The following is a 26284-nucleotide window of genomic DNA, read 5'->3' on the forward strand; positions in this document are numbered from 1 at the left end:
TGGGAGACAGAGGCAGGCGGATCTCTGTGAGTTCAAGGCCAGCCTGGTCTACCAAGCGAGTTCCAGGACAGCCTCCAAAACAATACAGAGAAACCCTGTCTCGAAAAACCAAAAAAAAATTTTTTTTTAATAAACGGGCTGGAGAGTCAGTGCAGAGGTTAAGAGCACTGGCTGCTCTTCCAGAGGTCTTGAGTTCAAGTCCCAGCAACCACATGGTGGTTCACAACCATCTGTAATGAGATCTGGCGCCCTCTTCTGACCTGCAAGCATACATGGCAGACAGAATACTGTATACACAATAAATAAATCTTTTTTAAAAATTAATAAACAAAGCAGGCAGAGCTCTGTGAGTCAACCGGGTCTACAGCAAGACTGTTACACAGAGAACCCCTTTCTTGAAAAAACAAAGAAATTAATAAACCAGGCATGATGTAGTGTCCTCTGCCTGTAATCTCAGCACATGGGAAGTAGAGGCAGGAAAATCAGGAGTTCAAGATCATCTTCAGTTGTATCTTCGGTTCAAAACAAGCTTAAGGTGTACACAAAAAATAAAAAGCTGTATGTGGTATCATACATCTTTAATCCCAGCTCTGTAGAAGCAGAAGCAGACAGATCACTGAATTCAAGGTCAGCCTGGTCTACATAGTGAGTTCCAGGATAGCCAGGGCTATGTATATAATGAGAAGGGGGGAAAAAACATGTGATTTTTGTAAGAAAGCCCTGTTGCAAATAACAATAAAACTCAAATACTAAGGCTGATGGCTCAGTAGTTAAGAACACTGACTGCTTTTCCAGAGGATCTGGGTTCAATTCCCAGCACCTATTGGGCAAGTCACAACCATCTGTAACTCTAGTTTCAGAGGATCCAACACCATTTTTTGGGGGGGGGCCTGTAAGACCACCAGGCATATAGATGGTGCACAGACATACATGCAGACATGTGAAATAATAAAAATTTTAGCCAGGCGGTGGTGGCGCACGCCTTTAATCCCAGCACTCGGGAGGCAGAGGCAGGCGGATCTCTGTGAGTTCAAGGCTGGGCTGGACCGACAGCCTCCAAAACAATACAGAGAAACCTTGTCTCGTAAAAACCAAAAAAAATAAAATAAAAATTTTAAATAAAACAAAGTAACAGGTAGTGGGTAAATCAAAGGGTCACAGCTGCTGTGTTGATGAGGGGCTCAAAGAAGCCTTTGTGAAGTTGGTTAGGAGGTGCCAACCATGTTAAAGAAAGTATCCCAGGCCAGGCGTTGGTGGCGCACGCCTTTAATTCCAGCACGCGGGAGGCAGAGGCAGGCAGATCTCTGTGAGTTCGAGGCCAGCCTGGTATACAGAGCAAGTTCCAGGACAGCCTCCAAAACAATACAGAGAAACCCTGTCTCGGGAAAAAAAGTATTCCATGCAGCAGGAACAATAGGGCACATTGGTGCTGGGGACAATAAAACATCCTGGAGAATTTTCTCATTGACGGCTGTCACCATGACTCCTAATGGCACTGTACACTTCACATCTCTTGAGTATTTGTAGCCCTCTGAGCAAAGCCATGCGGGTTGTGACCATTGCTTCTGCAGACCAAGCTGTGGTCTGCAGAAGCCCCCAGATGCTGGGGCACTTGCCCCACATAGATCCAGAATTCATACCCAGGATCCAGACATCCCAAGCTCCAGGCAAGTCCTGCCTGCTAAGCAACAGGCAAGACTCATCTGGAAGTGCCTCCAAGTATCAGGGCCAAGTCGTCACACAATAGCTCTGTGGCTAGAGACTGACACCTGCCTCTTTTTTTTCCAGGTATACAAAAGAGCCAAGGCACTGGACCAGTCTGACAATGATATGTCTGCCGTGTATCGAGCCTACATACACTAATCCTTGCCCACCCAAATACCCCTCCCTTCTTCCCTCTGGCCTCTCTTCCCAATGTGGGGTCAGGGTTCTGGGACTTAGCTCTGGACCAGTCACCTGTCTCCATTTCCTTTTATACAGACTTTGAGACTTGCATCAGCACAGTAAACAGCAGCACTCCCCTCCCTGAGGCCCTGGGCAGGGGTTTAAGGATCTCCACAGGTGGCTGTGAAGAAGCTCTTGAGCTGGGCATTGGCCCTGGAGCAGGAGGCTGTGTATTCTCCCTCCCTCCCTCTCTCTCTGTCTCTGTCTCTCTCTTTCTCTCTCTGTCTCTCCCTCCCCTCTCTCTCTCTCTCCCCCTCTCCCCCCCCCCCTCTCTCTTTCTCTCTCTCTCTCACCCACCCCAGGATACAAGCTGCCCAGAAACTGCTGTCTGGCTGTTCTTCCTCCAAGTTTGTCTTCTCTCATCCCCCTTCTGGCCAAGGGACTAGAGTTGGCAGGGAGCACAGGAAGCCGTCTCCCAGCTTTCCCAGGAAGGGCTGGCAGAGGGTCCATAGCCCCCACTGGACCCCTGGAAGGAGAGGCCCCTTGAGCCATCATGAACCAGCAGATTCCCAAGGAGGCACTGTGGCCTCCAGCTGAGGATTTTCCTATAGACACTACCATTACGCAGCACCTCCCAGGACACCTTTGTGAACTGAAGAGAGACCAGCGTGGCCACACAGACACCTCTTCAGAGGGAGCAGAGTCCACAGGCTCCCACTCCCTGGCTGCTGGCTCTATGGCTGGAGCTTGCTTTTTCCCAGGAAGTTTTGTTTGGATTTGCATTCCAGCCTATGGGAAGGGGTCTTGAGGGCACTGGGAGCAGTGGAGTGTGAGGGTGGCCCCTTCCTCCTTTCCGTTAATGTCGTCTTTAGCTGGGCCACCTGTTCAGCCTGCTCTACACAGGTCCCCTGCATGCCCCTCTTTCCCTTTTCCTCCCATGGAGATAGTATTTCTGTCCCATCCTGTTTTGGCCCAGACCCAGCCTGACCAACACCAATCAATAATAAACACTTCATAGATGAGCACTTCATAGGCTGGGCTTTAGAGCTGGAACCTCACTTCTGCCAGTATCAATGGTTCCAAATCCTGGGTTTGTTGGGACGGAAGAGAATTGGGCCTTGTTCTGCTAACCTAGCTGCCCCTCAGAGGTGGAGTCAGTCATCTGTAGGCCCTAGCATTTCTCCTTGGAGAGGGACCAGAGAGGCCTAGAATGTCACATGAGAGGAATCACCTGAGGTGTCTGCCTTCCTCCTCATGAGTTTGGATTTCCAAAGCCACAATTTGACTTCCACTGGGAAGAACCTGGGATAAAGATTTCAGGACATGGGCATGGAGCAAAGAATGCTTGTGGGGTTCAGCACAATTGCTCATTCAGTGGGATGCTGAGCCTGTTTTCTGTCTGGACACATCCTGTCTTGGTCCTGGGGGTTGGGGGTGGGGAATATGCTGTAAGGAAACCGGTTAGTCAATGTTGTCTTAATATTGTTGACAATTCTGTAAAGTTCCTTTTTATGACTATTTCTGTTTAAGCTATTTCACCTTTTGTTTTGAAATCCTTCCCTTTTAAGGAGAAAATGTGACATTGTGAAAATGCTTGTAAGAAAGCCCCTCCTCCCCTTTTCCTTTAAATGACAAATCTAGGTGATTAAGGTTGTGAATTTTTATTTTCGCTTTGTTTTTAATGAGCATTTGTCTTTCGGAATAGGATTGTGTGATAATGTTTAAATGGCAAAAACAAAACATGATTTTGTGCAATTAACAAAGCTACTGCAAGAAAAAAGAAAAATAAAACATTTCTTGGTACCACAGCTGTGACATTTATGCCAGAGCGCTTTGGGGACCTAGAGTGTGAGCCACAGGGCGCCCATGCCCAGGCCTCCTTCCGATGTCAGCCCAGCTCAGACCTCCCTCTGCGTCCCTGCCGGACGGGCGCCATCTGGCGGAACAGTACAGGGACAGCACAATGAGGGACGGCCCTGCTGGCCAATCAGTAAGCAATAGAGCTAGGTTGGTTGCCGTAGTGCCCCGCCCCTACTGAGGAACACGGGTTAAGGGCGGGTGGGCGGCGAAGCGTGGCCCGTCCGCCGCCTGGTGAGCCAGGACCCGGAGCTACAGCTGGTCGAGTAAAGCGGAACCGGCTTGGGGCGGAGCTTGCGCCTAATCTCCCAATCGGTCCCGGGAGAAGGTGAGGGGCCGTCGCGGTGGGCCAAGGTCCAGGCTACTGACCTCAGAGACGGCGCCGCGGCCGCGACTATGGCGACCGCAATGGCTGCGAGCGCAGCGGAACGGGCAGTGCTGGTGAGGAGAGGGCGGCGGGCGGCGGGCGGCGGGCGGCGGGCGGCGGGCGGCGGGCGGCGGGCGGCGGGGACTGACGGGCTTGACGCCGCGCTGTCCGCAGGAGGAGGAATTCCGCTGGTTGCTGAACGCTGAGGTGCACGCCGTGCTAAGACAGCTGCAGGACATCCTCAAGGTAAGAGCCGGTCACGCCCGGCCTGCCATCCCTCTTTCCATCGGTCCCGCAGCGGCGGCTGCTGAGCGTGGTGGCGTTCAGGTACAGGCCAGATGCAGGCAAGGTGGCGTGTGTGTGTGTGTGTGTGTGTGTGTGTGTGTGTGTGTGTGTGTGTGTGTGTGTGTGTGTGTGTGTGTGTGTGTGTACAGCGAGGTCTTAGACCCCGCAGGCAAGGTGGTGTGTGTGTGTGTGTGTGTGTGTGTGTGTGTGTGTGTGTGTGTGTGTGTGTGTGTGTGTGTGTGTGTGTGTGTGTGTGTGTACAGCGAGGTCTAGACCCCAGGGTTAACACAGGGTCTTGAGTGAGGGCTAACTTTGAAACAGTGACATTTCGTCAGTGAGCAGAGTGGTGGTGAAAGCTTGTAATCCCAGCACTCGAGAGGGTGAGGCTGGAGGATCTCGAGTTAGAAGCTAGCCATAGGCTACATCATGACACACTGTCTCAAAACAAAAACTGATCATCCCAGCTCTGAAGGATCCCCGCCCCCAGCCAAGTTACCCACATCTCTGAGCCTGCTCCCTCCCCCTAACCAGGCTCACAGAGCTGTTGTGAAGATGAGTAAATCATCTCACAAAATGCCTAGCACGGTGATCTAGGAAAGCATGACTGACTACTGCATGATTCCATGCCTCTGCCCCAACACTCCAGTTAGCTAGGTAATGTGCCTCTCCGTTCTGTGTTCCTACCTGGCTGCTCCTGGTAGATCCTCAGGACCGTGGAGTGAACAGGTGTGAGCTCACCGAGGCTTGGAGGGTTGACAGGGCAAAGGCAGAGGAGCCGGATCAGGCCCGCCTTGTCCTTTCCCTGGCTAATCTGACAAGGAATCTAGGGCCTTGGAATGGAGCACTGGCCAGACTGAGGTGTTGGGACTGCCCTGTCTTCCACAGGAGGCCTCTCTCCGCTTCACTCTCCCAGGACCCAGCACAGAGGGACCTACCAAACAGGAGAACTTCATCCTAGGCAGCTGTGGGTGAGCTAGATTGGGCAGGAGCTTTTGGGAGGGTACTCTGGAGTGCCTGGGGGAGGAAATGCTGCTGCTGGTGCCGGCACCCCTCTGACTCCTGTGTGTTATAGCACAGACCAGGTGAAGGGTGTGCTGACTCTGCAAGGTGATGCCCTCAGCCAGGCGGTGAGTTATGTCTCCACCACCACCCCCGGGGCCCCATTCCACAGTCGTCCTGCTGGTGACGAGGATGGCCTCTTAGCTCTGCCACCAGCTAGCTGCATGCTACGGGCAGGAAATTTATCCTCTCTGGAGCTGTTTCCTTGTATGTCTGTCCTTTGACAGGCAACCCTCACACCGCTTCATGAGATAGGCATATAGATTGTACGAGGGACAGGAAGTGGGTGACTTCATGCTTAGCTCAGCCTGGCATCTGGCCCCTGTGAAATGTGAGCATTAGCGCCTAGGCATGCCTGCCCCGGATCAAAGCATGGGGGCAGTCCCTGTCTGTGGATCAGTCTTGACTTCACAGCACTCCCCTCCCTCTAGACATTCCCCTTTCTCAACTTCCTTTCCCTTCTACTGCCACTGCCTCGAGGTTCTCCTGGGCCTGGGTTCCTATTTCTTCACATTCCTGATCACTTAACCCTGAAGTGCCTGGGGCCTCAGCCACCCACCTACTGTGTTCCTGTCAGGAAGCACAGGGTACCTCTGCCTGCTTATCACACTCTGGCCCATAGGATGTGAACTTGAAGATGCCTCGGAACAACCAGCTGTTACACTTCGCCTTCCGGGAGGACAAGCAATGGAAGCTACAACAGGTGAGGATCCCTTGTCCAACCGCAGTCAGGCCCCAGCGCAGGCCCAAGCTAAGGCCTCCCTGGTGTTACTTTCATGGGGAAGTAGGGACTTTGACCACAGCAAAACATAGGCTGTTTCCTAGCAGAACTAGGGTGGTGGTGGCTTGGGGCCCTAGAACCTGCTCCACATAAGGGATATGAAACTGATCCTACTTTAGTGACTTTGGCGGTGTGAGGACAGCTAAAGGTCCCTTTGAATGTCACTCACTCAAGACGGGCTTCCCATGTACCTGGGACCATACACAGGCCTCCTGCCTACCCATGGGCATGCATACACACCCTGACCTGAAGCTGGTCCATACCCCAGGGCCTTCGCCTATGTGTGCTACTCTTTCTAAGGCCCTACTCTTTCCCACTCCTGTGGGGTTTTTTGTTTGGTTGGTTGGTTGGTTGGGTTTTTTGAGACAGGGTTTCTTTGCATATCCCTAGTTGTCCTGGAACTTTCTCTGTAGACCAGGCTGGCCTTGAACTCAGAGACCTTCCTTCCTCAGCCTCCTAAATGCTGGGATTGAAGGTGTGCACCACCACCCATTCCTGTGCCTTTCTTAGTTCTCAGGGCTCTCCTATGCTTGCTTGTTTCCTCCCTTGAGCCCTGCAGGCTTATTATTTTGTGTCTGTACTAGGGGTTGTCTTTTGCAGGGCCAAGAGCCAGTGTGCCTTGGCAGCCAGGATTGTCTGGGGCCTGGCCATCCAGTTTCAAAGACTACAGCTCTGGAGGGTATTGTGACCATAGGTGGCATTACCTTCTTCTGAGAGGTTTGCCCATCAAGTGGGTTCCTGTGTTAGGGGGTCAGCCTGAGAACCCAGAAGTATGACTGCCCTGAAACTAATAGACTTTGGTTATATGGGTGGTGGGGCTATTCCCAGATCCAGGATGCCAGGAACCACGTGAGCCAAGCTATTTACCTCCTGGCAAACCGGGATGAGAGCTACCAGTTCAAGACAGGAGCCGAGGTCCTCAAGGTGACTCTTCCTGTCCTACCCACTTACCCAAACAGTGCCAGCGCCATGTGCCCAAGCTTCCTTCCCCAGTCAGTGCTCACAGGTCTGGCCACAGTTATTGGCTTATGAGCTAGATTGCAGTATCAGGCCTGGTTCCAGTCCCAGGACCTCTATGTGAGATGTGCAACCTTAAGGTATTTGCTACTCTGATCCCCCATTTGCCCACATGTTAAAAGCCTATCTGTAGTGATACCTGTAACTCAGGTAGATGCCCCTCTCCCCAAGATCTACCTGTTAGTAGTCCTGTTGCAGTGGTGGTGGTGGTAAAACCCTGTTACAGAACAAGGCCACATGGTACGTGGGGACACTGACTTAGATGCCTAGGACTCCAGCTTTTTCTCCAAGATGCCCCAGGTGATAGGCTCTCAGAATGGCAAGCACCCCTGCTAGGGTTGCAAAGTTTAGGCCTGGGAACCATGGTCACCTGGCAGGAGCAGAAGCTACAGATGCTGCTCACTGATGCTAGGGGGTGGGACACGAGGGTCCCCAGCTGCTACTCCTAAGTAGCAGCAGTCACCTACCCCTTCCCAGCTCATGGATGCTGTGATGCTGCAACTGACGAGAGCCAGAAACCGGCTCACTACCCCAGCCACCCTCACCCTACCAGAGATTGCTGCCAGTGGCCTCACGGTTAGTGCCTCAGACAGCCCTTGCCTCGAGAGAGATGTCCCTACTGAGAAGCCCAGCCAGTTAGAGTTCTGTATCTGGACAGTTTTCTGGGTTGAGTTCTTGACCTCCATCCTGCATCCTGCCCCCAATGTGAACCCTGCTTTCAGCCAATGGCTTGCAACCTAGCAGCACATGGAGATTATGGGGATACATGGGAGCCTCTGGTGCCCCAGCCTATGGAGAATCCCCTGGGGATAGGACTGGAATCCCCCACAGGGTAATTCCATACCCTGTAGTGGTGCAGCCTAAAGTGGGAGAGGGCCTCATCCCTCCTCCACCCTCCCCCAGAGGATGTTTGCACCTACCCTCCCCTCTGACCTGCTGGTCAATGTCTACATCAACCTCAACAAGCTATGCCTCACCGTGTACCAGCTGCATGCGCTGCAGCCCACCTCCACCAAGGTAAAGTCCTCCCCCTCCCAGCGCCCCACAGCAGCCCTGCTGAAGACTGCCACCTCGGCCTCACACTCTGCTGCCTCTGCCTAGAACTTCCGGCCCTCTGGAGGTGCAGTGCTTCACAGCCCGGGGGCCATGTTGTGAGTACAGTAAGATGTCCTAGCGCCCTTTCCCTCCTGCCTCCTCTGCATCTTGGGGGCTGGGTCCAGGCCTACCCCCAGGGATCCACTTTTCTCTCTCCCCAGTGAGTGGGGCTCACAGCGCCTAGAGGTGAGCCATGTGCACAAGGTGGAATGCGTGATCCCCTGGCTCAACGACGCCCTGGTGTACTTCACTGTGTCCCTGCAGCTCTGCCAGCAGCTCAAGGATAAGGTGTGTCCAGGGCATATGGGGAACGGAAGCCATTCAGGGGCCGTGTCCCACTTCCCCAGTGCCCCCAAGCTGTAAAGCCCACTGTACTGCACACACCAGTCGACGGGCAACAGTTCCCGAACCTTGACACCTCACCTGGGTTCCGGGGTTGTAGCACCCACTAACCTCACCTATAGCACCCCCTTGGTCACACACCCTCCCACACCTCTTGTTGACCACGCCCCTCCCTCTGCAGATCTCTGTGTTTTCCAGCTACTGGAGCTCCCGACCCTTCTGAGCAAGCACCTGCCAGAGTGCTACTCCCGGGATGGTAGCCCTGCCTTAGGTCCCTCTCCCCAACACATACCCTTGTAGTGCCTGTCACTATCAGGCACCCCCAAGTTATTGCTCTCCCTGCTCATCACCCTGTGACACATTTGCACTGCTGGAAGAAAATATTAGAGAAAGGGGTGCTGGTTTGGTTGTTACAACGGGGCGGGCGGTTGGGGGAGGCAGTCAGGTAGGTGGGCTGAGGTGTGGCCATGCTCCTATCCCTTCCTTTCTGGATCCTGTGGGAACCTTTGGACTGAGGGTGGGACAAGGCCAAGGGCTCTCCTCTCTCCCATTCTCTCAGTGAGGGATGGGGGTTGGCACTGAGCTGTGAGTTGTTGTAGGAAGGAAGAGGGACCCAGGCAGGGGGAAGCATCTCTGTGAATAAGCTGCAGGGCTGGGATGGTTTGTTCTGTAACCTCACCCACCTCTAGGAAATAAAGGCCAGATTTTGACTGGAGCCCTGTTTTCTGTCTGTCTCCTTGCTTACTTAGTAGGGACTAGGTTGAAGGACCCTGATGATCAATGGCCTTTCGTGTTCTTTTCACCCAATTTCTCCCACTCAACACCATGTCAAGGCCTTGAAGTGGACTCTATCCATATTGTTCAGTCTGGCCTGGAGTATACAATCCTCCTGCCTCAGCCTCTTGAGTGCTGGTATCGCACCCTGCGCCCAGGCAGAACACACCTTTGAGAAAGGGACTCCTGGCTACAGAGTGGCCCTATGGGAGAGTGGCCAGAGTCAGCCTGGGAGTTCAGGCCCCGAGTGCAAAGAGTCACGTGTGCACCCTTGCCACCACACGATCGTGGCAGGGTTAGAACACAGTCTAGACTCAGGCTTTGGCAAACATTGGCTTTGTTACTGTCATCCAGCAGGGCCCATGCCAAGATCTAGCGCTAAGGTTCCAGAGCCAAGTTATCCACACCCTTGGGCTTTTCCTGCAAGAGAAACAGAGACGTCCTGTGGATAACTCTCTGAAGCCCTGCCTAAACCCTCTGCAGAAGACCCTGCCCCTGCCTGCTGACACTTAGGAGGCTGCTCTGGGAGCTGTCCTACCTGAGTGGCACCCACCCCTTCCCAGGCTCACCTTCATGGGGCTCACCTTCCGGGGTCTGGGAGAGGTGCAGCAGCAGCAGCAGTGAATGACAACCAGTAACAGCAACAACACCACAATGCCTGGGGACCAGACAGACAGGCATCCAGATGTGGCCCTGCCCCTGCCCCTGCCCCTGCCCCTGCCCCTGCCCCAGGGCAGCAGGGGCCACACTCACCCACAAATGTGAGAAAGACCACAAAGGCAGCGATGTCCCATTCAGACTGGAACAGCTGCCGGCTCTTCAGCCTCCCCAGCACTTCCTCTGCCGTGGCCTCCAGCTCCTGCCTCAGCTCATCAGCAGACGGTCCCATTTTGGCTACCTGCCCCAGCCCCCCAAAGGGTCATCTCAGGTCATCCACAACCTTGACCATGCCCTAAGATGACCCCCTGACCCCTCATGCCTTCCCCTACCTTCTGCCCCATGAGCCCTCCAGCCTCTTCCTGCTCTTCCCTCTGCTCCTGACCAGCAACCACCTCCCTTCCTTGTCACCCCTCTCGCCACCATCTCCCCAGACCTGCTGTCTCCCCCACTCCGCAGGCCCTTTCAGCGCACCCCCTTACCTGGGCAGCCCCTAACCTCCCCCCCACCGTCCACTTCTCTCTTCCTAGCAAGGTTGTTTCCAGTGCCTCACCGGCGCTCCAGCGGTGCCCTCTCCCCCAAGCCAGCCAGGTCCCAGAGTCCTGGGAACTCACACTGCTTCCTGCTTCCGGATCCATACCACCTGAAACCTTAGCAACCAGCCCCGCCCTCCCCTTGGGGCCTTCTGAGGCTGGAGAGCAGGCCAAGGCCAGGGCTCAGCTGGCTGAGAGGCTGGGGAAGACAGCCCCAGGCTGTCATTCACTGTGTACTCAGAACTTTTTTCTTCACCTACGTGCAGTCCCAGCTGCCTCAGTTACTTTTCTATTACTTTGACAAAACACCATAACCAAGGCAGCTTATAATAGAAAGCGTTTAACAGGGACTCACACTTGCAGAACTGAGAGTCTGTAAGGGCCTGGGGCCATTGACCTTGGAACCTCTGACCTTCCCCAATGAAAGCATGTCTCACTTTCCCCCATATTCTTGACCTGAGAGTCCTGATGCTATCTATACTCGGATATGTTCACACATGTGGCTGTATAACAGCAATTCCTTTTTTTCTTTTGATTTTTTTTTTTTTTGGTTTTTTTGAGACAGGGTTTCTCTGTAGCTTTGGAGACTGTCCTGGAACTCACTTTGTAGACCAGGCTGGCCTCGAACTCACAGAGATCCGCCTGCCTCTGCCTCCGGAGTGCTGGGATTAAAGGCGTGCGCCACCAACGCCCGGCTTTATTTTGATTTTTTGTTTGTTCGTTTTTTGTTTTTTTTGAGACAGGGTTTCCCTGTGGCTTTGGAGGCTGTCCTGGAACTAACTTTTGTAGACCAGGCTGGCCTTGTCTTGTAGACCTACCTCTGCCTCCCAGTGCTGGGATTAAAGGCTTGTGCCACCACAGTCCGGCTTCTTTTATTTTTCAAGACAGGGTTTCCCCATGTAGCCCTGGCTATCCTGGAACTAGCTCTGTAGACCAGGCTGGCCTTGAACTCACAGAGATCTGCTTGCCTCTGCCTCCCGAGTGCTAGGATTAAAGGATGTGACACCATAGCATGGCTATGCCACCACTGTCCAACATAGCCACTTTAAAAAAGTGTATTTATTTTATGTATATGAGTGCTCTATCTGCAAGCCAGAAGAGGGCATCAGACCCCATTATAGATGGTTGTGAACCATCATGTGGTTGCTGGGAACTGAACTCAGGACCTCTGGAAGAGCAGCCGGTGCCTTGACCACTGAGCCGTCTCTCCAGCCCTGTGTCCAGTGTCAGCCCCCTCCCCTACACAGCATGCACTGGACCTGGCTCACTCACAGAGTGATCCTGAAGAGATAACCTCACTTTCCCAGTTTTCCAAGTGTACAAACTGGGGAACACAGTACAGTTGGTAGAATGCTCAGCATGTGCGAGGCCTTGGACTTGATCCCCAGGACCACATGAACTGGGCTGGTAATCCCAGTACTTAGAGGTAAAAAAAAGACCAGAAGTTCAAGGTTATCCTCAAGTACATATTAAGTTTGAAGACAGGTTGAGCTACATGAGACCCTGTTTCAAAAAAGAATTGAGGCAGGGTGGTAGTGGCTCCAGTCCCAGCACTTGGGAGTCAGAGATAGGCGGATCTCTTGGAGTTCGAGGCCAGCCTGGTATACAGAGTGAGTTCTAGGACAGCTACACAGAGAAGCCCTGCCTCAAAAAAGAAAGAAAAGAAAGAAAGAAAGGGAAGTTGGGGGAAACTGTCAAGATAGCTCAACAGGTAATAAATAGTGCCTGCCAACAAGCTGAGCAACTTGGCGTTTAATGCCTGGGGCCCACAGGATGGAAGGAGATCCTCTCTGTCAAGCTGTCAACTCACCTCAGCAGGCACACTGGGCCGTATGTGCCCATGCACGTGCGCACACACGTACACACACAGTAAACTAAACAAACGGGCATTGTAGCATTAAGCAACTAATCAAAGTCATACACACACCTAATGGACTAATTTTCCGCTATGATGTACATACCACAAGCTCAGTGGCTCCAAAGAGGGCGTGCAGATCCTCTCGGGTATATAGGTTAGCCTCCCATGTGGACTGATTGATTAGAATGTGCAGGGGGTAGATAACGCTTGCTTTTTCTAGCCTGCCAGATCCTGCCAATGTGCGATCTTAGGCACACCCTCCGACCCTGTTTCAGTAGTCCTATTTGTAAACTGAACATGAACAATGTCTGCTTCCTCAGGGACTTGTCTGTCTGTTTGTTCCAAAGAAAGGGTCTCTCTACATAGCCCTGGCTGTTGTGGAACTCACAATGTAGACCAGGCTGACCTAGAACTACTAGAAATCCATCACTGGGATTGAAGGTATGCACCACCAAAGCCAGCCTCAGCATATGGGAATTCCATGCACTGATGATCCCATGGAATTTTCTCAGATGCTGTGTTAAGATGCTTGCATTTCATTGCGAGAAAACAACAAAGAAAAACAAGGAAGGCAAGGTTGATTTTGGCTTATGGTTTTAGTCCACGATAGCAATGTCTGTCCAAGTTAGTTACTTAGTGGTTGGTAGGGGAGGGCCCAGCCTATTATGGGTGGTGCCACCCCTGGGTGGATGGTCCTGGGTTCTGTAAGGAAGCAGGCTGAGCAAACCATAAGGAGCAGGCCAGTAATCACCACCCTTCCATGGCCTCTACATCAGCTCCTGCCTCCAGGTTCCTGCCCTGCTTGAGTTCTGACTTTCTTTGATGATGAGCTGTGATATGCAGGGAAGCTTCGTGTAAAAGCAAGGTAAACTGGATAGCCGGGCATTTGGTGGCACACGCCTTTAATTCCAGCACTCGGGAGGCAGAGGCAGGCAGATCTCTGTGAGTTCGAGGCCAGCCTGGTCTACAAGAGCTAGTTCCAGGACAGCCTCCAAAGCCACAGAGAAACCCTGTCTCGAAAAACCAAAAAAAAACAAAACCAAAAACCCTTTCCTCCCCAGATGGCTTTTGTCACAGTATTTCACCACAGCAGTAATAAACTAAGACACCTTTACCCTCTGAGCCATCTCAGCCTAGAAATCTTGGGTTGAGGCCAACACAGTCAACCACTCTTGTAGCCTCTCAATGTGTAAACTTTGCTGGTTAGTTAGTAACCCCAGCAATCCAAAGGCCAACAGGGCTTATACTCCCATCGCACCCTCTCATTCAGTGATACATTCCTCTGGTCCAAGGAATGTATCCGGTCAGTTTGTCCCTGCTGATGGAAGCTGTGGGACCTTTGTCTCAGGATCTGGGCCTCTGCCATGTGGCTAATTTGTAGAACAGAGCTTGTATTACAGAAAGCTCTCCTTGTCTAGACTTTTGGAAAGAGTAAAGACAGAAAAGCTAAGTGAGGTGGAACACACCTGAAATCCTAGCGCCTGAGGGTCACAGACAAAAAGATCAAAGTTCCAGATCACCCTGGTTACATATGGAGATTGAGAGCAACCTGGGCTTATGACACCCTGTCTCAAAAGCAAAGCCTTATGTGGCCCATTCAAAAAAGGGTAGAGTGGCCAGGGCTTTTTGTTTCTTTTTGGTTTTTTGAGACAGGGTTTCTCTGTGTAGCCCTGGCTGTCCTGGAACTTGCTCTGTAGACCAGGCTGCTCTTGAACTCACAGATCTGAGTTTTATTATTATTCTATTTGTATGGAATTTTTGCTTGTATACATGTCTCTGCATGTGTGTGCAATGCCATAGGAGGCCAAAAGAAGTGGCCAGATCCCCTAGGGCTGTAGTTATAGATGGCTGTGAGCTACCATGTGGGTGCTGAGACCAAACTCAGGTCAACTTCTCTAACTGCAGTCCCCAGTCCCACCCTATACCTTTCTTTTCTTTCTAAGACTGGATGTAACTGTGTAGATGAAGATTACTTCAAGTTCAAAATCCTCCTGCCTCAACTTCTCAAGTGCTGGAATTTCCGATGAATTCCATCAAGCTCCTCTTGTCATCTAAAGTACACTGGTGTAGGTCACATGCCCGTAAACAGGACACAGGAGGCGCAGGGCCTGCAGTTCCAGCTCAGCTACTTCCCCACTCCATGAGTGACCTTGAACTTCAGGCTTTACTCTCCTGTCTGTAACCTGAGATGAAAATCATGGCCGGGCAGTGGGGGCACACGCCTTTAATCCCAGCACTCGGGAGGCAGAGGCAGGCGGATCTCTGTGAGTTCGAGGCCAGGCTGGACCGACAGCCTCCAAAACAATACAGAGAAACCCTGTCTTGTAAAACCAGAAAAAAAAAGAAAGAAAGAAAATCATGACTCCATAGGGTGCAGATTACTTTGAATCTCAGAGTTCCCCAGCAGGTAGGTGCCCAGAGACAGGGTTACCCTTGGGGTGCCAGTTTCTAGGCAGTGGGACTCCATTCACAGTTCCTGAACAGAAAGCTAAGGCCCTTGAACTTGGAAGTGGAAAATGACTTTTATCAACTCTGGAGTCTTGATGAGGGAGTTGTCTCTAGCAGGGAGTCTTGCGTTATGAGGCCAGGGCCATTGCCTGGGATTAGGGTTTAAGAGTTTAGGGTGAAGCAACAGGTTCTGGCTTTAGCCCCTCCTGCATGAGGGGGAGGGGGTAGGTCACAGGAAGGAGGAAGAAGGAAGGAGGCTTAGATTCTGTGTCTAACTGCCAGCTCTCCCCTCCCCCTCAGCGCACCCCAGGGCCTGCCAGCTGCTCCCAGCTCCCCCAAGAGACTCATTCTCCAGGTGCCACAAGAGCCAGCTTCTTCTCTTTCTCTGTGTTTTTGGTTGCTGCCCCCAGGTGCCTGCCCATTGCAGCCTGTCCCCCAACCCCTGTACTGTGTGTGTGTGTGTGTGTGTGTGTGTGTGTATGTGTGTGTGTGTGTGTGTGTGTGTGTGTGTGTGTGTGTGTGTGTGTGTGTCTGCATATTTCCTTCATTAAAGATCTGTTTCCACCCCTTCCAACTCTGCTCATTGTCACCTGGGGAAAGTGAAGCCCCTTCCTCAAGTTCCCTGTTGAGACATTGACAGCCCATTTGCCCCTAACTGTGTCTGGCTCTTTAAGGGCTCCAGTTCAGCCACAAACACTGGGGTCTGAGTGGGAAGGCCACTGATAAGAGTAGGGAAAGGGCCGGGCGTTGGTGGTGCACGCCTTTAATCCCAGCCCTCGGGAGGCAGAGGCAGGCGGATCTCTGTGAGTTCGAAGCCAGCCTGGTCTACAAAGTGAGTTCCAGGACAGCCTCCAAAGCTACAGAGAAACCCTGTCTCGAAAAACCAAAAAAAAAAAAAAAAAAAAGAGTAGGGAAAGGGTAGATTCCTGAGACAAGACTGTCTCAGGATGGGGACTCAGTCTGACCAGGGGGTATAGAGCATAGCCGGGAACAACATGTTCAGTTATAGTTTGGAAGTGAGAACTCCAGACAGATATGGTGGTGCCACCTATAATCCCAGCACTTGGGAAATAGAGGCGCAAGGATTGCCACAAACTCAAGGCTGTTCTCGCCTGAGCTACTTAGGGAGTTCCAGATTGGCCTAAACTGCAGTGTAACACTGAGGGGTGGTGCATGGACCAGGATTTAGCTCGACTGGTAGAGTTCTTGTCCAGGGTGCATGAAGCCCTGGGTTCTATCCTCGGCATAATTTAAAACTGGGCATGGTGGTACATGTCTGTAATCCTTGCACTTTGGAGGTAGAGGCAGGAGAATTAGGAGTTCAAGGTCATCTTCAGCTACAGAGTAGAGAGAGGTCAGCCTGGGCTACTTAAGACCTTTTTTCAAAAGAAACGTTTACTCAGAGTAGCCCCTCTGAGCCCCAGCCCTCGAAACACACCCCTTCTCTCCTGCAGCAGGCACCACTGTATCCTCTGCCCCATGGACGAGAGGCGATCACTCTCTCCCTGCTCTTCAAGGCCTTCCAGCCCCAGAACCCCACCCTGTGAGATACTTGGTTCTGTGGGCATTGAGGCTGTGCTAGACCAGCTGAGGATCAAGGCCATGAAGACTGGGTTCGAGTTCAACATCATGGTAGTAGGTAAGTTAGGGGCAGAGCCACAGAGGGAAAATGAAAGAAGATTCCATGGCATGGACCCTCACCTGTTACCTGTCCTGGACACAGTCTGTGACCTACCAGCTCACAGAAGAGTTGAAATTAAATATATGAGTGATGTTGATTACTTAGATACAAAACCACCCGTAACACAGCAACCATGAATGACCTTGCTCTATTGCAGATACTTATGCAGTAGATGGCTCAGAACCCACAGACAGAACCAAGTCCCAAAAGTTGTCCTATTATTTTCCTACACACACACACACACACACACACACACACACACACACACACACACACACACACCCTATGAGATATGTATATCCTTGGCCACTGTGTTCTGTATCTCCCAGGGCAAAGTGGGCTGGGCAAGTCCACCATGGTGAACACGCTGTTCAAGTCCAAAGTGTGGCAGTCAAGTCTACCCAACCTGGAGTTACCCATGCCACAAACCCTGGAGCTGCATTCTGTGACACATGGTGAGTGGCCCTGCCTGCCCCCATGGGCGCTGCCAGGCCATAGTCTTCCATCTCTCTCCCTCTTGCAGTCATCGAGGAGAAGGGACTGAAGCTGAAGCTGACAGTGACAGATACTCCTGGCTTTGGAGACCAGATCAACAATGACAAGTGGTGGGTCCTGTGGTGTGTGGAAGGCCACCCTGGAGTGACCTGTGTCTTCTGTCTGTGTCACCTGTGAACCTGTTCCCTATACTCACCTTGCCCTCCAGAATTGAAGAGTGCTGAGTATGTACAGGTCTCAGCCAGCTGTCTAGTACACAGCTGGTGCTCAATAAAAGCACCAGAGGTCCCTACTTCTGTAATCCCTGCACTCTGGCAGCTAAAGCAGAAGAATCATGAGTTCAAAGCCAGACTGAGCAACTCTTATCTCAAAACAAAAAGTGAGAACAGGGCTGAGCACATGGTTTAGTACGATAGTTCAGCGTTAGAATCTTGCACAGCAAGGGCAGGATCAGTCAGGAAGTCTGTTGGAGTGTTGTGCTGCCAGGAGCCCAGAGTTGGAAGGCCCGGCACAGGGCCTTGAAAGCAAGAGAACCTAAGCTTATTTCCAGGACCCTCATGGGGTGTATTCCTGAGGTCCTATTGTTGGGGAGGCAAAGACAAGGGATCCTGTGAGCCTCAGGTCATTGAAAGACATTATCTCAGCATACCAGGTCAACTCAGTGGCACCTGCCTTTTGTTTGTTGTTTTTGAGACAGGGTTTCTCTGTGTAACCCTGGCTGTCCTGGAACTCACTCTGTAGACCAGGCTGGCCTCAAACTCACAGAGACCCACCTGTCTCTACCTCCTGAGTGCTGGGATTAAAGCATGCACCACTGTGCCCAGCTGGCATTTGCCTTTAATCCCAGCACTTGATCTGGAGGCAAAGGCAGGTGGATCTCTCTGAGCTCAAGAACAGCCTGCTCTAATAGAAAGTTCCAGGCCATGGGCTGGAGAGATGGCTCAGAGGTTAAGGGAAGTTGTTGCTCTCGCAGAAGACTCTGGTCTAGTTCCAGGGGATCCAGTGATCTCTTCTGATTTCCATTGTGTCATTGTCTTAGTTAGGGTTTCTATTGCTGTGAAGAGATGTCATGACCTCGGCAACTCTCTGCTTGTTTGCTTTTTCAAGACAGGGTTCTTTACTTAGCTCTAGCTGTCCTAGAACTAGCTCTGTAGACCAGGCTGACCTCAAACTCTGCCTGCCTCTGCCTCCCAAGTGCTGGGATTAAAGGCATGCACCATCACCACCCAGCCGACCGTGGCCACTCTGATAAAGAAAAAACATTTAGTCCATTATCATTATGGTGAGACATGGTGGCATCCAGGCAGACATGGTGCTGAGAAGGAGTTGAGAGTTCTACATCTTGATCTGCAGGCAACAGGAAGTGGTCTGAGACACTGGGCATGGCTTAAGCATATATGAGCCCTCAAAGCCCACCCCCACAGTGACAAATTTCCTCCAATAAGACCATACCTGCTGCAACAAAGCCACACCTCTTAACAGTATCATTCCCTGTGAGCTTAAGGGAGCCAATAACATTCAAATTACAACAGTCGTGAAGGTAAAACACACATAAAATAAGATAAATCCAAGTTAGGCATAGCTACACGGTAGAGAACAACTAAGAAAGACAGGCAAAAGTGACCTCTGACCTCCACACAGGTGCACACACATATACACGCACACAAACACACAGAGAGACTTTTGCAGCCACTAGGTGAGAACCCGTGGTGTCTTGGACCATTCTGGTCCAAGCAAATTTTATACACATATGATATACGTGATATAGATGTTAGGATGTGCATGTGTTAGTGCTGGAGAATGAACCTAAGATGTGGTCTGTGTTAGCAAACACTGAATGCCATCCCCAGCTCCAATTTTTACTGTTTTTGAGAATTGGTTTCCCAAAGGCTGGCTTTGAACTTGTAACCCTCCTGCCTCAGTTTCTTGAGTAGCTGGGATGACAAGCCTGCAGCACCAGGCACAGCCAATAAGTGCTATTACTATGCTCACTTTATGAGAGGCAGAGGTTTCTGTGTTTCTCTGAGAATGCAGATAGACCACCCAGAGGCCAGGAGGTGGTGAGTCCTGGGGAGGTGGCACTGAGGGGACATCTCTGCCCCAGCTGGGACCCTATCCTGAGCTACATCAACCAACAGTATGAGCAGTATCTGCAGGAGGAGCTTCTCATCACCCGCCAGCGCCACATCCCCGACACCCGTGTGCACTGCTGCGTGTACTTTGTACCACCCACCGGCCACTGGTGAGGTGACCCACTGGCTGTGGGAGGGCCACTTGATGGGAGCTTTGGGTTGGCTTCTGTCCCTCACTCCTCCATCCACTCCCCCCACTGTCACTGTCCTCTCCTGGGCAGCCTACGGCCCCTGGACATTGAGTTCCTGCGGCGGCTGTGCCGGACTGTGAATGTGGTGCCCGTGATCGCCCGGGCTGACAGCCTGACCATTGAAGAACGAGACGCCTTCAGAAGCAGGGTGATCTGGGGGCCCAGGGCGGAGCTGGGTCAGTGTGCAGAGTGAGTGCTGTGCTGAGATCACATATGCTTGGTTCCCCAGATCCAGCAAAACCTGAAAACGCACTGCATCGATGTGTACCCACAGAAGTGTTTTGATGAGGATGTCAACGACCAGCTCCTTAACAGTAAGATCCGGGTAAGATGTTACAAAGGTGCAGAAGGCCAGTGACACTGAGGCCATTCGATTTTCTTCCACGCATCCTTTCCATCAAAAAACTGATCTCTTTCCTCAGTTTCAGGAAATGTGTGTATATACTTAAAGATTCTTCATTTGTTCACAAATTCAAGATGAGCAAGAAATGGCTCTCATCAGAGAACCCATAGAATGGGAAGAAGCGTTTGCCAGCCGTGGCTTTACATTCTAATATATAAAGAACTCTCACTACTCAATAATAAAAGATAATCAAATTTTAAAATGGACAAGGGAAACCAGACACAGTGGAATACACCTTTCATGTGTACACACAGGCACAGGTTCAAGTATAAGTAAAAAATAAAAAATATTAATGTAGTTGTAGTTATAATTATTAAAATTGAACTATTAGTTATTGTAACCCTAGCACCGAGGAGGCTGAGGCAGAAAGATTGTGAATGTAAGACCAGCCTGGGTTACATTAGCTTGGGCTATATAGTGATCCCTTGTCTCAAGAAAACCAAACCAAGGACAGGGGGACAGACGCGTTTGAATTTTTCCTTCCAGTTACAAGTGAGAAAAGGAGTATAGTACCTGGCAAACTACTGTGTGGGTGACCAGGTGTGACTCCTGCGTGGGTGACAAGGAGGTGAACATTTTAGGTTCTTTGGGCCAGTCTCTAAATCTACTAGTAACCCTGCAGTATGACCCAAAAGCAACTCCAGAGGACAGAAAACATGGACTTTTTTGTTTTGTTTTTTCCAGACAGGGTTTCTCTGTGTAGCTTTATAGACCAACCTGGCCTCGAACTCACAGAGATCTGCCTGCCTCTGCCTCCCAAGTGCTAGGATTAAAGGCTGCGCCACCACTGCCCGGCTTTAATGGGCTTTTGTGCCAGTAGAACTGTATGTTGTTGAGTGTGTGGAGGCCCTGAGCTTGATCCCCATCACCTCAGAAGAGAAGCATCCCAGGTCCATGGTATGCAGTGCAGAAGTAGAGCACATGCCTAGTGTGCCTGAGGCCCTGATTTCCATCTCCAGTATTCCAAACAATAGTAATAAAATTAAATAAGTTTTTTAAGTTGATGAAGAACGTGGCAGTGCTCGCCTGTAATGCAGCACTTGAGAGGTGGAGTCAGGAGGGTCAGACGTTCAAGCTCATCCTTGGCTATGTAGTGAGTTCACACCAGTCTGGGATACAAGATCCTGTCTCAGAAAACAAAATGGCTAAGGGTGCTTGTTCAAGCTGAGTGGCTTCAGCGCAATCCTGGGACCTACATGGTGGAAGAAGAGAATCCTCTGACCTCCAACGAGTGCACTTGCGTCCCCCTCCCCCTCCCGACCCCTCCTCCTGCCTTCTCCCACCCTCCCTCTTTCAGACAGACAGACAGACAGCAGTTAGAGAAATGTCTCAAAGGTTAGGAGCCTGGATGCTTTTCCAGAAGAGCCAAGCTCTGTTTCCAGCACTCAGGTCCAGCAACTCCCCGTCACCTTCCACTCGGCTCAGGGGACCCAATACCGCTCACATGCACACATACCTGTATGAACACACACATACAGAAATTAAAATAACAATTTTGAATCTTTTTAAAATTTTTTTTAATTTGGTTTTTTTTTTCTCGAGGCAGGATTTCTCTGTGGCTTTGGAGGCTGTCCTGAAACTAGCTCTTGTAGACCAGGCTGGCCTCGAACTCACAGAGATTCACCTGCCTCTGCCTCCTGAGTGCTGGGATTAAAGACGTGTGCCACCAACACCCGGCTAAATTTTTTTATTCTTTATGTGCATATATGTGTGTCTGTACATGTGCCCAAAAAGGTGAGAGAGGTTGGCTGCCTGAAGCTGGAATTCTGGGCAGCTGTGAGCTGACTAATGTGGATACTGGGAATCGACCTGGTGTCCTCTATAAGAGCATGTGCTCTTATCAACTGAGCCTTTTCTCCAACCCCTACTTTTAAATCTTTAAAAATAAATACATAAATGCAATTTCAAAAAATCAAAGCCAGGCACGGTGTCACACACCTTTAATGCCAGCACTTGGGATGTAGAGGAGTAGAGTCTCTGTGAGTTCAAGTTCACCCTGGTCTGTATAGCAAGTTAAAGAAAAACTTAGGGGTACCCAGTAAGATCCTGTCTCAAAAAGTAAATAAAAATAACTTGTAATTCAAATAATAAATTAAAAGAATCTTTTTAGGTTTATGATGGAGCTGGTAAAGGTGTTTTCCACCAAGTTTAACGACCTGAGTTCTATCCTCTGGACCCACATGGTAGAAGGAGATAACTAACTCCCAAGTTGTCCTTTGACAATGTGTCATGTACCCACACATACATGTACACATACACACAAATGAAAACTAAATGCAATTAAAATTTTAAGTAAACTCCTGAGAGTTTTGTTGTTGTTTATTTGATTTTTTTGTTTTTGTTTTGTTTTTGTTTTTCGAGACAGGGTTTCTCTGTGGCTTTGGAGGCTGTCCTGGAACTAGCTCTTGCAGACCAGGATAGCCTCGAACTCACAGAGATCCGCCTGCCTCTGCCTCCCGAGTGCTGGGATTAAAGGTGTGCGCCACCAACGCCCGGCTTGATTTTTTTTTATTTATTTAATGTACATTGGTATTTTGCCTGCATGCATGTCTGTGTGAGAATATATCTTGGAGTTATAGATAGCTGTTAGCTCCCATGTGGATACTGGGAATTGAACCTATTTGGTTGGTTTTTGAGCCATGGTCTATCTACACAGCTCTGGGTGTCCTGGAACTCACTGTAGATCAGGCTAGCCTCAAACTCATAGAGATCCCCCTGCCTCTGTTTCCCAAGTACTGGGATTAAAGGCATGTGCTACCACACCCATCCTTAAAAGTTTATGAAGGAAAACATGAGGGGACTAATTCAATTTGACCATTAGTTACAAGGGCCCAGCTCCTATTATATATAATTCCTATTTAACCCCTGATTATAACTTCTGAAAATCATTACTGTCTCATTCCTAAGTAAGATATTTGATATTACCAATATTATACTCTCTCTCTTTCGTGTGTGTGTGTGTGTGTGTGTGTGTGTGTGTGTGTGTGTGTGTGTGTGTGTGTGCATTCAGACTGATGAATTAAACTCAGGGCCTTGTTCATGCTAAACTCTAAGCCACACTCTTTCCCCCAAGACTATATTATTAATGTGGGAGTTAGTAACAATGCCATTTCCTTGCGTTACTCTGCTAACGGTAACTATGCCGGGCACTTCACCATCATCTGAACAGCCTTGCACTAGAATCATTTATAGAGGAGGTGAGGGTAGCAAGAATCCCAGTTGGTGTTTTGAGACTTCCTAGTTTTACGTGCCTGCCTCCTGCCTCATTTTCTTCTCCCCTCTCTCTTAGGAGCAGATCCCTTTTGCTGTGGTGGGGGCTGACAGAGAGCACCTGGTGAATGGGAGGTGTGTCCTGGGCCGGAAGACCAAGTGGGGCATCATTGAAGGTAAGTCTGAGGACATGGTAGGCATGCAGCGGGTGGGGGTTGGGAACAGGGCATACTCTACATCCACCGCATCTTTCCCATCCCTTGCTGGGCAGCTGCCCACACCTGGAAGGCAACCTGGGCTTGTCAAAATTTAAAGCAGCCCCGCCATGTGGTTAGAAGTAGGATTTCTTACCTCAGCCTCTCAAGTGCTGTTATTACAGTTCTGGACCATCTCACTCAGCTCCCTGGCTTACTATTATCATTATTAAAAACATATGGAACAAGCATGGTGGCACACTTGTAATCCTAGCATGGGAGAGGTGGAGGCAGGAGGATCAGAAGTTCAAGGTCATCCTTGGCTACTTAGCAAGTTTGAGGCCAACCTGGGCTATCTGAGACCCTGACTCAAAGAAAAGAAAAGAAAAGAAACATGCATTTGTTTTTGGTACAGTGTGGGTTCATTGGCTTAGCAATTATTTGTAGGAACCAGGCCCCAAATACAAAAATGAATAAGTGAATGAATGATCTGGGGAGGAAGAGGAAGGGGAGGAGGAGGAGGAGGAGGAGGGACATGGCATGGCAGATCCAGAAGGCACCATAACAAGCAGCAGCCTTGTACTCTGCCCTCTCTGAGAGGACAGAGCTGTGCTAGGCCCTATGTCTTGCAGTGGAGAACATGGCGCACTGTGAGTTTCTTCTCCTGAGAGACCTGCTCATCCGGTGAGGTGTGGGGTATCCTGTGTTCAGCTGAAAAGGGGTGGGTCTGGGACCATTATGGCCTCGGCTGATTTACCTCCTGTTATTCAGCTCCCATCTCCAGGACCTGAAGGACATCACCCACAATGTCCACTATGAGAACTACCGGGTCCTCAGACTCAATGAGAGCCACTTGCTGCCCCGAGGGCCAGGCTGGGTGAACCTGGCCCCAGCCTCCCCAGGACAGCTGATGTCCCCTGGACCAGGGAAGGTCCGAAAGCGAGCTAACAAGGATCCCAGGGAAGATGAGTGCTGAGGAGTTATCTATGGCTGCTAGGCCTCTCCACTCCTCAGCTGCCAGCCCCCAACACACCCATGTACTAGAGCATCTATGAGAAACTGATGTTGCTTTGTCCAAGAAGCTGTGCTTTGACAACTAAAGGGTTTGTAAATGAGTCCTCTGAGCCAGTCTGATATAAAAATATGATGCTTGGGGTGGCTGTGGCACAGCTGGTACAATGACTGGCATACCCAGAGCCCCAGGTTTGCTCTACAGCACACATAAAGCAGGCAGAGTGCACATCTGTAACCCTAGCACGCAGACGGAAGAAACCGGATAAGAAATTCAAGGTTTGGAGGCTTGTTGGTCTAGGGGTACGATTCTCCCTTAGGGTGTGAGTGGTTTCTGGTTCATATCCAGGATGAGCCCAACTTTTTAGTAAATTCTCATTGAAAAAAGAATCCAAGCCGGGCGTTGGTGACGCACGCCTTTAATCCCAGCACTTGGGAGGCAGAGGCAGGCGGATCTCTGTGAGTTCGAGACCAGCCTGGTCTACAAGAGCTAGTTACAGGACAGCCTCCAAAGCCGCAGAGAAACCCAGTCTCAAAAAAAAAAAAAAGAATCCAAGCGGGCAGTGGTGGGGCACGCCTTTAATCCCAGCATTTGGGAGGCAGAGGCTGGGGACTCTCTAAATTCAAGGCCAGCCTGGTCTACAGATCTAGTTCCAAGACACCTGGGGCTACACAGAGAAGTCTTATCATGAAAAACAAAATAAAGAATACACACACACACACACACACACACACACACACACAACAACAACAAATTCAAGGTTATCTTCAACTAGATAGTCAATTAGAAGCCATCCTGGGCTGCAGTACAGCAGTACTCTGTGTGTGTGTGTGTGTGTGTGTGTGTGTGTGTGTGTGTGTGTGTGTGTGTGTATTCTTGGGCTGAGCATGTAGTTCAGTAGAACAGTACTTACCTTAGAATATGGTAAATATGTTGGGTGGTGGTGGCACACACCTTTAATCCCAGAACTTGGGAGGCAGAGGCAGGCGGATCTCTGAGTTCAAGGCCAGCCTGGTCTACAGAGCAAGTCCTGTACAGTAAGGGCTACACAGAGAATCCCTGTCTCCAAACACCAAGCCAAACAAAATATGATCAATAAAGCAGGGCAGTGGTAGCACATGACTTTAGTCTTAGCCCTGAACCTAGGCACCGGTCAGGCTCCTGCTGTCATGACCTCTCGCTCCTAGCCCAGGTGAAGCCATGAGAACTTATTGCTGCCCTGCCCCAACATTATTGGTGTTCTGACCTTTGTCTTAAAGTTGGTGGGAAATCCCCAGGGGACAAGAAACTGACTCTTCCTTTTCCTCAGTCTTGAAACCTATACAGTAGGGATGACAGTGTCACACTTGTAGCACTGTGTGATATTCAAATAAACAGACTGAGTCCTAGAACATGCCTGCCACAGTCAGTGGAAGTGGACCGGAGACAGAGCTACACAATGCGATGGAATGTGGGCACAGAGGAGGGCTCATGGCAGAGCCTAGGAGTTGTACTCTCATAGAACTCTCTGGAACTCTCAAAGATAGATGGGCTGGGCTGGGCTGGGGAGAGGGTTCAGTAGGGTTCATTTACTTGTTGAACAATCATGAGGATTTGAGTTTGGGTTTGGGTCCTCAGCACCCATGTAAAAGTAATTGCAGCCCCAGCACTGGGGGAGTGGCCAACCATTCTAGTCCAATCAACGAGCTCTAGGTTGTGAGTAACCTTGTCTTTTTTTTTTTTTCAAGACAACGTTTCTCTGTATTGTTTTGGAGGCTGTCCTAGAACTCGCTCTGTAGACCAGGCTGGCCTCGAACTCACAGAGATCCGCCTGCCTCTGCCTCCCAAGTGCTGGGATTAAAGGCATGCACCACCAACGTCCGGCGAGTAACCCTGTCTTAAAAACAAAACAAAACGAGGTGGAGGGGCTGGAGAGAAGGCTCAGAGGTTAAAAGCACTGGCTGCTCTTCCAGAGTTCAATTCCCAGTAACCACATGGTGGTTTACAACCATCTAGAATGACATCTGGTG

The 26284-nt window shown here is 50.6% G+C and overlaps 4 protein-coding genes across 11 annotated transcripts in view; 3 read left to right on the top strand and 1 right to left on the bottom strand.

Annotated features, from left to right (window-relative positions):
• The window catches only part of Glyr1 (glyoxylate reductase 1 homolog), a 40559-nt gene extending 36872 nt beyond the window's left edge, over positions 1 to 3687 (top strand). For both annotated transcript variants that reach the window (XM_013121691.3, XM_040748131.1), the window contains exon 16: positions 1789 to 3687. In XM_013121691.3, coding sequence (XP_012977145.1) covers positions 1789 to 1863 — 75 coding nt within the window. In that variant the 3' untranslated portion in view covers positions 1864 to 3687. The remainder of the gene's footprint in view (positions 1 to 1788) is intronic.
• Positions 3688 to 3890: 203 nt separating this feature from the next.
• Positions 3891 to 9402, top strand: Rogdi (rogdi atypical leucine zipper). 3 transcript variants are annotated; one of them, XM_005081690.4, is made up of 11 exons: positions 3902 to 4182; positions 4283 to 4354; positions 5279 to 5361; positions 5466 to 5520; positions 6075 to 6155; positions 7062 to 7157; positions 7728 to 7826; positions 8154 to 8267; positions 8352 to 8401; positions 8507 to 8633; positions 8869 to 9402. In XM_005081690.4, exons 1-11 carry the CDS (start codon positions 4138 to 4140, stop codon positions 8908 to 8910), a joined length of 864 nt encoding a protein of 287 aa, XP_005081747.1. In that variant the 5' UTR covers positions 3902 to 4137; the 3' UTR covers positions 8911 to 9402. The 3 variants fall into 3 exon arrangements, with proteins under 3 accessions (XP_021089475.1, XP_040604066.1, XP_005081747.1); XM_021233816.2 differs by lacking the exon at positions 7062 to 7157 and having other exon boundaries at positions 3891 to 4182; XM_040748132.1 differs by lacking the exon at positions 8154 to 8267 and having other exon boundaries at positions 3895 to 4182.
• Positions 9403 to 9781: 379 nt separating this feature from the next.
• Smim22 (small integral membrane protein 22) lies at positions 9782 to 10786 on the bottom strand. 3 transcript variants are annotated; one of them, XM_005081688.4, is made up of 4 exons: positions 10672 to 10786; positions 10215 to 10359; positions 10031 to 10119; positions 9782 to 9881 (listed from the first exon to the last, which is right to left on the bottom strand). In XM_005081688.4, the coding sequence occupies exons 2-4, from the start codon at positions 10348 to 10350 to the stop codon at positions 9840 to 9842; spliced, it is 267 nt and encodes an 88-aa protein (XP_005081745.1). In that variant the 5' UTR covers positions 10351 to 10359; positions 10672 to 10786; the 3' UTR covers positions 9782 to 9839. The 3 variants fall into 3 exon arrangements, with proteins under 3 accessions (XP_005081745.1, XP_021089476.2, XP_012977146.2); XM_021233817.2 differs by having other exon boundaries at positions 10601 to 10677; XM_013121692.3 differs by lacking the exon at positions 10672 to 10786 and adding an exon at positions 10601 to 10667 and having other exon boundaries at positions 10046 to 10119.
• Positions 10787 to 15225: 4439 nt separating this feature from the next.
• On the top strand, positions 15226 to 24378 carry Septin12 (septin 12). 3 transcript variants are annotated; one of them, XM_040748135.1, is made up of 10 exons: positions 15226 to 15312; positions 16412 to 16596; positions 16968 to 17093; positions 17162 to 17243; positions 19238 to 19375; positions 19487 to 19604; positions 19686 to 19781; positions 23149 to 23245; positions 23896 to 23947; positions 24035 to 24378. In XM_040748135.1, the coding sequence occupies exons 2-10, from the start codon at positions 16437 to 16439 to the stop codon at positions 24237 to 24239; spliced, it is 1074 nt and encodes a 357-aa protein (XP_040604069.1). In that variant the 5' UTR covers positions 15226 to 15312; positions 16412 to 16436; the 3' UTR covers positions 24240 to 24378. The 3 variants fall into 3 exon arrangements, with proteins under 3 accessions (XP_040604069.1, XP_040604068.1, XP_040604070.1); XM_040748134.1 differs by having other exon boundaries at positions 15229 to 15367; XM_040748136.1 differs by lacking the exon at positions 16968 to 17093 and having other exon boundaries at positions 15229 to 15367.
• The last annotated feature ends 1906 nt before the right edge of the window (positions 24379 to 26284 follow it).

This window comes from Mesocricetus auratus, unplaced genomic scaffold, assembly GCF_017639785.1.
Source record: "Mesocricetus auratus isolate SY011 unplaced genomic scaffold, BCM_Maur_2.0 Super-Scaffold_100007, whole genome shotgun sequence".
In the NCBI taxonomy this organism is placed as follows: domain Eukaryota; kingdom Metazoa; phylum Chordata; class Mammalia; order Rodentia; family Cricetidae; genus Mesocricetus; species Mesocricetus auratus.